The sequence below is a fragment of the Pseudophryne corroboree genome, chromosome 1, assembly GCF_028390025.1.
Source record: "Pseudophryne corroboree isolate aPseCor3 chromosome 1, aPseCor3.hap2, whole genome shotgun sequence".
NCBI lineage: Eukaryota > Metazoa > Chordata > Amphibia > Anura > Myobatrachidae > Pseudophryne > Pseudophryne corroboree.
The window spans coordinates 352821859-352833202 of NC_086444.1; the positions used below are offsets into that span (position 1 = coordinate 352821859).

General features: G+C 41.2%; 1 protein-coding gene across 1 annotated transcript in view; it reads left to right on the plus strand.

Annotated features, from left to right (window-relative positions):
- TXNRD2 (thioredoxin reductase 2) overlaps window positions 1-2154 on the plus strand; it is a 336976-nt gene extending 334822 nt beyond the window's left edge. Inside the window, exon 17 of the mRNA XM_063964742.1 lies at window positions 271-2154. Within this exon, the coding sequence (XP_063820812.1) occupies window positions 271-385 (115 nt within the window). The 3' untranslated portion in view covers window positions 386-2154. The remainder of the gene's footprint in view (window positions 1-270) is intronic.
- Window positions 2155-11344: the final 9190 nt, after the last annotated feature.

The following is an 11344-nucleotide window of genomic DNA, read 5'->3' on the forward strand; positions in this document are numbered from 1 at the left end:
ACATTGTAGTGTGCCCAACATGGCTGCCTTGTCTGGTACTCTCTTGTGCAGAATATACAATGCATGGTTCTGAACTCTCCTAATATTTTTGTCTCCCCAAATATGTGTCATCTCTTCAACTTTTGAGAGGATTTATTGATAAACATATAGACAACTTCAAGCAAAATATATTTAAAAATTTACATTTTTATTTCAAGTTAAATGTAGCCTGATTTTTTTTCTTTTACTTCTTCTAATTATTCTTTGTGTTCTTCTTCTTATTTTTATTAGTAGTAGTAGTAGTAAGAAGGAACAAGATGGTGGAAGACTCATGAAGAGACATCGTTCAGCACTAAGGAGAGGAAATAACCCCTTGTGGAGGAAACCTCTGGGGACCCATGGCTGAAGGATTGCCCATCCCTCTAGGCATTAAGAGACTCTGCAGAGTGTCCCCAGACCACCCACTCACTAACTTTGCATAACCCAGTCATCCCTTCTGTCTTCTATTTTGTCTTATTTTAAAAAAAATATTATTAGTATTATTTACTCTGCATTGAAAAATAGGGAATTCCGGACCAAGATTGGTCCAGAATTCTTAAAAACTTGTCCTATAAGAGGAACAAGATGGCGGAAGCCTCATGACTCATGAAGAGTTAGTCATCATTCAGCACTGAGGAGAGGAAACACCTCTTCAGGGAGGAAACCTCTGGGGACCTATGGCTGAAGGATTACCCGTCCCTCTAGGCATTAAGAGACTCTGCAGAGTTTCCCCAGACCACCCACCCACTAACTTTGCATAACCCAGTCATCCCTTCTGTCTTCTATTTTGTCTTATTTATTTCTAAATATTATTAGTATTATTTACTCTGCATTAAAAAATAGGGAATTCCAGACCAAGATTGGTCCAGAATTGTTAAAAACTTGTCCTATAAGAGGAACAAGATAGCGGAAGCCTCATGACTTATGAAGAGTTAGTCATCATTCAGCACTGAGGAGAGGAAACACCCCTTCGGGGAGGAAACCTCTGGGGACCCATGGCTGAAGGATTACCCGTCCCTCTAGGCATTAAGAAACTCTGCAGAGTTTTCCCAGACCACCCACCCACCAACTTTGCATAACCCAGTCATCCCTTCTGTCTTCTTTTTTGTCTTAGTCTTTTTTAATTATTATTTACTCTGCATTGAAAAATAGGGAATTCCAGACCAAGATTGGTCCAGAATTCTTAAAAACGTCCTATAAGAGGAACAAGATGGCAGAAGCCTCATGACTCATTAAGAGGTAGTCATCATTCAGCACTGAGGATAGGAAACACCCCCTCGGGGAGGAAAACTATGGGGACCCATGGCTGGAGGATTGCCCTTCCCTCTAAGCATTAAGAGACTCTGCAGAGTTTCCCTAGACCACCCAGTCACTAACTTTGCATAACCCAGTCATCCCTTCTGTCTTCTATTTTGTCTTTTTTTTTTTTTATTATTATTATTATTAGTATTATTTACTCTGCATTACAAAAATAAGGAATTCCGGACTAAGATTGGTCCACATTTCTTAAAAACTTGTCCTATAAGAGGAACAAGATGGTGGAAGCCTCATGACTCATGAAGAGTCATCCTTCAACACTAAGGAGAGGAAAAATCTCCTTGTGGAGGAAACCTCTGTGGATCCATGGCTGAAGGACTCCTTGTCCCTCTAGGCATTAAAAGACTATGCAGATTTTGCCCAGACAATTCACCCACCCACATACCCAGTCGTTCCTTCTGTCTTTTTTTTCATGTTCTTTTTCTTATATTTTAAATAATTAATTATTATTATTATTATTATTATTATTAGTATTATATATCTCTGTATTAAAAAATAGGGAATTATTATCTTATGTATATAAGATGGAATGGATAGAATGTGCTTTGGATTTGGAGGCTAGGGCCCACAGCTTTTTTAATATCTGGTAACCCTACGTTCTTACACTGTCAGATGGGGAGAAAGATTTTCTAAGGGGTATGGTACGTCTTACTTCTTGGTATAATCTCTATCTATTAGATAACGGTTCCTACCTTTTTAAGAAGATATGCACCATCTTTGTTTCCTTGAATCTCAAGTAATCCACTGTGACAAATATCCTTTTGTGGAGCTATGTCATTTATTTATTATTGATGTATACTTGCCAACCTGATGTGTATATATATATGTTGATGTTTGTCTGTAAATGTAACTTTACCATTTACATTGTTTATATTTCTTCAATAAACATTTTTTTTAAAAATAGGGAATTCAGGACCAAGATTGGTCCAGAATACTTAAAAACTTGTCCTATAATAGGAACAAGATGGTTTAAGCCTCATGACTCACGAAGAGTCATCCTTCAACACTAAGGAGAGGAAAAACACCCTTGTGGAGGAAACCTCTGGGGACCCATGGCTGAAGGACTGCCTGTCCCTCTAGGCATTAAGAGACTATGCAGAGTTTGCCCAGACAATCAACCCACCCACTAACTTTGCTTACCCAGTCATTCCTTCTGTCTTTTTCTTCTTCTTATATTTTAAATTTTTAGTAGTAGTATTATTTACTCTGCATTAAAAAATAGGGAATTCCGGACCAAGAGTGGTCCAGAATTCTTACAAACTTGTACTAAAAGAGAAATAAGATGGCGGAAGCCTCGGCTGGTGAAAACTGCACCTACATGTCGAAGGCGAGAGAGAGAGAAAACAAAAGTGAGAGACAGGATGAGGTCGGGTGTGGAAGGGTCTCAAAAGAGAGAGACAAAATAGGGAAAGAGGGGAAAAGGGAGGGAAAAGAGGCAAAGCCCTAGCATTCTGTCAGTATTTAGGGCTCTATTTAAGAACTAGTCAAAACCACTTTAGCACTTATTTCCAATGCGTATAGGGGTTACAACTTACAACTGCAAGCTATATATAGTATTGAATAAAAACAAATGTAATGACTAAAGCACAATATAATTCTCTTACACATTTGCACATTAGGTAAAATGGAAGAGCCTGCAGTACTGGCATACTGGGATTTAGGCAGACAGGGAGAGCATACAGGATTTAATTTGCAACATTACAGGCTCACCAAACAGCTCCAAGGAGATGTCATAGGTGCAGACACACAAAAATTATTAATTAGGTACATTATAGGCTCATCTAGACAATGCTCTTCAAATATCTCCCAACGACCCAGTTGCAGCCGCTTGTATTTGTTAAGTAACGGCACTGTCCCAGCAGGTGTGAGATTTTGTTTTTATCTAATACTATGCTGTCCCCGATAAGTCATATATTAGTAGTCATGCTAAAATTCTGCCGAAGCTTCGAACTAAGCTGCCTTTAACTTTGTCCAGTCACTAACCTTATGTAAGTATCTTCTGCCGGTAAGCTGTCCTGTGCCAGGACACTGGACGTAGTGGCAAGAGACAGCAATAGCACAGCCTTGATATAGGCAGTTGCCATTATGACATCACAGCATGACCTCACACAGCCCACCAGACCGGCCAAGACTGGTTATTTCTGGTTTGAGACCCCTATTGTCTTCTGCATGACTGACCTTAGGGAAGTGTGATTTCAGTTATTGTTTAAATCTATTACACTCACATCAGAATATAATTACCAGCGTTTGCCCGCGACTTCAGACGCATGAATGTCTGTTATTGCTCAGCGGAAATAATTTTACTAAGACAGTAGTGCAATTTAATATTGTGGTGAATATTTTACATTGTACACATTGATAACAAAATTTCATTGTAAACAATGTCTGCAGTTTTCCTTCAGGGACTAACACAAAAAGATTCTTGGGGCTACTAACATATGAGCAAGCCAATGTAAAGCTGCCCATGGGGGTAGCAGCTGGTTCTAAGATCTACGCCTGCAGGCCTGAGTGGTTTCCCCTGCGACTTGTTGATCATCATAGCAAATCAAATGCTTACAGGAAACTGCAGGCTTGGATCGAAAATAAAAGTTGCTGGGGATAAGGGGTATACGTGGCATAAACACAGTCTTGTCTGCACCACATCCCGTTAGAATCTGTGACTCAATTAGGTTCCTCTGCAGAGCAGTCACTTTACATCGGGTTCTGTTGCATGACTTGGGCATAGTCAAGTTCCGCAGAAGCATGAACGTAACATCAGCTTTCAGTGCAGTGCTGTATGCTGGAAGTCCAGCTGCACTAAGCGAGTTCAAAACTTCCTGACATACTGTATAGTCATTTTGGAGGAGCCTGCACACTTCACGCACCGAATGGAAAGCGTCTGTTTTTTTCCTTTATTGCTCCTCTCCCTGATGTCACATCGAGATCATACAGTACATACCTCAGTTTCTTTCTAGGTCACTAAGCTATACACTAGTGAAAACGCAATCCAAATTCATAAAGTAGTGGTTTTTACATCTCGATAGTCCAGAAACAGTCCCTAGTAGTATAATTCCCAAAAAAATATTCTACGTACAGACACAACCCTTACAGTTTTATTATATGTACAGATTTTTACTGCGGGGTTCCTCTGTTTATCTTTGGCTATGTAAGGCTTTGTATGAACCCAACTTCTACTGTTGTTACATTGTTTTTACTCTTGCAGTAGATATTAGGGATAACCTTAATTAAGGACAAAACACTGTTTATGGCACTACCTCAGATACCTCTAATTAACCACTTGCCTGGCATGGGCGCATCAGATGCAACCACACCAGGAAGTGCTTTATCTGACCTGGTCACACAGGATGCGACCAGTCCCAGCTGCTGCTGTATGCTCTCAGGGACAGCGTCCTCTTCATCCTGTGTCCCATGCTTGTGACCCTCACATAACCCTGTGGTCAGGCTGACTGCTCTGCTATCTGCTCACTCACATGCGTGGATCCATACTGTCATTAATAACCTGCGCCTATCCCTGAAGGTGCTATTGTGCTTTATTTGTATGCCTATGTCAGCTATCTATACAGGTTACTATATAAATCCACTTAACTGATGATTTTTCCCTTCAAAATTGTTAATAAGATTGTTTTTTTAAATTTATTTTATTTAATAAAGTTTAAAAAGTATTTTTTTAAATATTTGAACATTATATTATGCACATCTGAAGAATGGATCTCCTCATCAAAAACGGGGGGACAGGGTGGGACGGCGCAGTTGCATGAGATCTGACCATGCCAGTTAAGTGGATAAATAGTATTCCTGTATATCTATCTGTAAGAGGATTGGTTGTTGATGATACAGGATTTACGTGCACATGTTTTTATACCCTTTGTCTTCGTTCAACATTTATCCACCAGCAGCTGGCTGTGTCCTAGTGGCAGGAGTGGGTTTAACATTATTAGGTGTGAGGAGCACCTAATAATATTACACCCACTCCTGTCACTAGGACACAGTAGCCATTGTATAATGAGGAGACAATCACATGGACCAAGACTGAGAGGGTTTGGGAGGAGGTGAAGAAATATGGGACAAACAAAAAAAAATGGACATGCTAATATAGCATTTTCCTTGCACCCATCATTATTATTATATAAATGACACAACTTGAAACAAAGAATGTGCAATATTTCCACTATCGGGGATGAACTACAGTTCCTATGATATCAACTGCTGAAATGCTGTCACCAGGACTATAACATGCATCCTGGAGTATTTTACTTGCCATCCCTACTAATGAGCAGCGCTTGGCTGTTAGACTGTGCGCATCTGGATAAAGGTCAGGTTATATTCTAGAGGTATTACAACTGAGCCTTCACCTTCTGTCAGTCAGCGTGGCCCACTGTGCAGTAGCCGTTCTCGGAGAATGCACAAGACAGATCCGAAGAACAGAATGAAGCAATTTCAAGATATTTACGTGACTAAACAGATTAATTTTTTTGTCATTATCAGACACAGATAGTGGAGCATAGCCCTCTCCCTGCTGCAGTAGTGCCACACACACACACACACTCTCTCTCTCTCTCTCTCTCTCTCTCTCTCTGCCACTGTCTGATACACGGAGCTCAGGACATGCGGTGTGACTGATGCACACAATATGTGCACTGCCAGTGTTGCTGCAACTCCATATATATACAGTACACACTGCTCCATCAGCACTGGGAGTACCCTCTGTATATATTACTTTATCCCTGGGCATTGTGTGCGTATATTATATATATTATTATACACACACAATGCCCAGTGATAAAGTAATATATACAGTGGGTACTCCCAATGCTGGAATAGTATATATAGACCACAAGCAGCCTACATTGTAGGCTAGTATCACTGAGCAAGTCGTCCCCACTGATGAAGGTAGAGGAGTACTGGTCCCGCCCCCAATCCTGCCTCTGACCCTGCCCCCAATCCCACCTCCTGCCAACCGCACTGCAGGGTTTTAGCACATGCGCAAGTCATATAAATAGTTTTCACCATTGAATACTTTTGATGCGATGGTTAGTAACCATCGCATCGAAAGTTTCAATGGTGGAAGCCTAGCCATCATATGATGGTTGGCTTCCGATGTCCATCTCTAGCACAGAGAGGGGTTTCTGAGTACCCAGATAACAGGAGGGCGGCAGTCACTAGGGAGCGCCTGTCACTCAGCAGCGGTGGAAGCGGCAGTCACTTGGGACGGGAGCATAGAGAGCGGCAGGCACACATGTCTGCACAGACGTTTACAGCTGCAGACATTTGGTCAGGAGAGGGCTTCCATCTCCAGCTCTGCTTAAGTGTGTATGTAGTTGTATGAATGTACATAGATAAATAAATATGTTATAAGTGTGTGCGAGTGTACTATATATATATATATATATATATATAAGTTGCAAATAGTCCCGGCACTCCCCTTAATAGTGATGAATTTGCTGAGGTGCCCTCCTGGTGGAAACTCCTTTCCACTAAATAATGTGAAGATATAGCGGCGGCACTCAATCAGACTTGGCAACTGCAGTAAATAGATTTATTAGGCATAATAAATCTATTTACTGCAGTTGCCAAGTCTGATTGAGTGCCGCCACTATATCTTCACATTATATATATATATATATATATATATACACTGTGTATATATATATTGCACTTATCTGGAAACCCCCTCTTAGAAATCCTGTGTTTGCCACTGATTCAGACTTACTCTGCTTTCCAAGTGATCCATAGGCTGCATGCAAGTGGTGCTTTCACTTTCATCTCTCTGTGTCTATCTATCTCTAAAGTCTAAATAGATGTAAAGTCTAAATAGATGTATGTATATAGGTGTATGTATGTGTGTGTATATATATATATATATATATATATATATATATATGACGATGGACTGGCAGTACTTATGGCAGTATTAAAGAATATTTTGTTGTGACTGACTCTTTAATATTGCCGCAAATGCCGCCAGACTACCATCTTATTTACTAATAAAGAAGATGGTGCATCGCTAAAGTACAACTCTATCAACTTGTCAATGTTTTAGTTTTATTTTTCTAAAACTTTCCTGACAAGCTGATAGGTACAGGAGACCAGATTTATACTTTTGGGATGCAAATCCTGTGAGTGCCACTTTGCTATTCCTACTATACTGTCTGCATGTAGCAGTCTCAAGAGGGGTACCAAGGCAACATTTGGAACTGAGTGCCAGTCTAGTGTATTTCCAATGTTAGAGATGTGCACCGGAAATTTTTCAGGTTTTGGTTTTGGATTCGGTTCCGCGGCCGTGTTTTGGATTCGGACACGTTTTGGCAAAACCTCCCTTAAAAAATTTTGTCGGATTCGGGTGTGTTTTGGATTCGGGTGTTTTTTTTTTTTTTTTCAAAAACCCCTCAAAATAAGCTTAAATCATAGAATGTGGGGGTAATTTTGATCCTATAGTATTATTAACCTCAATAACCATAATTTCCACTCATTTCCAGTCTATTCTGAACACCTCACACCTCACAATACTATTTTTAGTCCTAAAATTTGCACCGAGGTCGCTGGATGACTAAGCTAAGCGACCCAAGAGGGCGGCACAAACACCTGGCCCATCTAGGAGTGGCACTGCAGTGGCAGACAGGATGGCACTTAATGTCGGGAATTATATCAAATGGCAGTACCATTGGACATATACGGAAGTGTCAGACAGGATGGCACTTAAAAAAATAGTCCCCAAACAGCACATGAAGCAAAGAAAAGAGAAAAAGAGGTGCACTGTGATCGCTGGATCGCTAAGCGACACAAACACCTCAATATCACAGGAATTATTTGTTCTAATCGATGGTATTATTGGTCCAAATCACTGGAAGAAAATGACAAAATCACAGGAATTATTTATTCTAATCAATGGTATTATTGGTCCAAATCACTGGAAGAAAATGACAAAATCACAGGAATTATTCGTTCTAATCAATGGTATTATTGGTCCAAATCACTGGAAGAAAATGACAAAATCACAGGAATTATTCGTTCTAATCAATGGTATTATTGGTCCAAATCACTGGAAGAAAATGACAAAATCACTGGAATCATTTGGCAAGATCACTGTAATTAATAATTAATTATAAATCACTGATATTAATTGGTAAAATCTCGCTATCGCCTGTCTAGTGAAGTGGAACCTAGATGGCATTTGGTACCGGGGACACACTACCTCAAGAAATTCTCTAAGTCCCTGTGAACTAACAGTGGATACCGGACACACGTCTAACACCAACACAGCTGCCAAGGCCTGAGTTATCCGCTTTGCAACAGGATGACTGCTGTGATATTTAATCTTCCTCGCAAAGGACTGTTGGACAGTCAATTGCTTGGTGGAAGTAGTAAAAGTGGTCTTACGACTTCCCCTCTGGGATGACCATCGACTCCCAGCAGCAACAACAGCAGCGCCAGCAGCAGTAGGCGTTACACTCAAGGATCCATCAGAGGAATCCCAGTTAGGAGAGGACTCATCAGACTTGCCAGTGACATGGCCTGCAGGACTATTGGCAGTCCTGTCTAAGGAGGAAATTGACACTGAGGGAGTTGGTGGTGTGGTTTGCAGGAGCTTGGGTACAAGAGGAAGAAGGGATTTAGTTGTCAGTGGACTGCTTCCGCTGTCACCCAAAGTTTTTGAACTTGTCAATGACTTCTGATGAATGCGCTCCAGGTGACGTATAAGGGAGGATGTTCCTAGGTGGTTAACGTCCTTACCCCTACTTATTACAGCTTGACAAAGGCAACACACAGCTCAACACCTGTTGTCCACATTTCTGTTAAAATAATTCCACACCGAAGAGGTGATTTTTTTGTATTTTGACCAGGCATGTCAATGGCCATATTCATCCCACGGACAACAGGTGTCTCCCCGGGTGCCTGACTTAAACAAACCACCTCACCATCAGAATCCTCCTTGTCAATTTCCTCCTCAGCGCCAGCAACACCCATATCCTCATCCTGGTGTACTTCAACAGTGACATCTTCAATTTGAATATCAGGAACTGGACTGTGGGTGCTCCTTCCAGCACTTGCAGGGGGCGTGCAAATGGTGGAAGGCGCCACCTCTTCCCGTCCAGTGTTGGGAAGGTCAGGCATCGCAACCGACATAATTGGACTCTCCTTGGGGATTTGTGATTTAGAAGAAAGCACAGTTCTTTGCTGTGCTTTTGCCAGCTTAACTCTTTTCATTTTTCATGCGGGAGGATGAGTGCTTCCATCCTCAATTCCTCATGTGAAGCTGAACCACTAGCCATGAACATAGGCCAGGGCCTCAGTCGTTCCTTGCCACTCCGTGTCGTAAATGGCATATTGGCAAGTTTACGCTTCTCCTCAGACGCATTTAATTTAGATTTTTGGGTCATTTTACTGAACTTTAGTTTTTTGGATTTGACATGCTCTCTACTATGACATTGGGCATCGGCCTTGGCAGACGACGTTGATGGCATTGAATCATCTCGGCCATGACTAGTGGCAGCAGCTTCAGCACTAGGTGGAAGTGGATCTTGATCTTTCCCTATTTCACCCTCCACATTTTTGTTCTCCATTTTTTAATGTGTGGAATTATATGCCAGTAATATTATTATATCAATAGCAATGGCCCACTGTACTGTACTACTATATACTGTTGGTCACCAAATGCTGCACTGTACTACTATATATACTGCTCACAAACAATGCAGCACAGATATGGATACTTGAAGTGACACGGAGCTGCAAGATACAGCAATGGACTACTGTACTGTACTGTACTACTATATATATACTGGTGGTCCCCAAAATGCTGCACTGTACTACTATACTGCTCACAAACAATGTAGCACAGATATGAATACTTGAAGTGACACAGAGCTGCAAGATACAGCAATGGACTACTGTACTGTACTACAGTATATATATACTGGTGGTCCCCAAAATGCTGCACTGTACTACTATACTGCTCACAAACAATGCAGCACAGATATGGATACTTGAAGTAACACGGAGCTGCAAGATACAGCAATGGCCTACTGTACTGTACTACTATATATATACTGATGGTCCCCAAAATGCTGCACTGTACTACTATACTGCTCACAAACAATGCAGCACAGATATGGATACTTGAAGTGACACAGAGCTGCAAGATACAGCAATGGCCTACTGTACTGTGCTACTATATATATATACTGGTGGTCCCCAAAATGCTGCACTGTACTACTATACTGCTCACAAACAATGCAGCACAGGTATGGATACTTGAAGTGACACAGAGCTGCAAGATACAGCAATGGCCTACTGTACTGTGCTATTATATATATACTGGTGGTCCCCAAAATGCTGCACTGTACTACTACACTGCTCACAAACAATGCAGCACAGATATGGATACTTGAAGTGACATGGAGCTGCAAGATACAGCAATGGCCTACTGTACTGTACTACTATATATAAATACTGGTCGTCCCCAAAATGCTGCACTGTACTACTATACTGCTCACAAACAATGCAGCACAGATATGGATACTTGAAGTGACATAGAGCTGCAAGATACAGCAATGGACTACTGTACTGTACTACTATACTGGTGGTCACCAAAATGCTGCACTGTACTACTATATATAATATATATAGTATATACTGGTCACACAACAATGCAGCAGATATTGAGCACTGATGATCAGGATACTGTCTAGAACTTAGTCTGACACGGAGCTGCAAGATACAGCAATGGATTACTGTACTGTACTACTATAATTATATACTGGTGGTCCCCACAATGCAGCACACTGAGCACAGATATTTGCAGCACACTGAGCACAGATATGGAGCTTTTCAGGCAGAGAACGTAGATATTTGCAGCACACTGAACACAGATATGGGGCGTTTTCAGGCAGAGAACGTAGATATTTGCAGCACACTGAGCACAGATATTTGCAGCACACTGAGCACAGATATTTGCAGTACACTGAGCACAGACACAGAGCTTTTCAGGGAGAGAACGTAGCCACGTCCT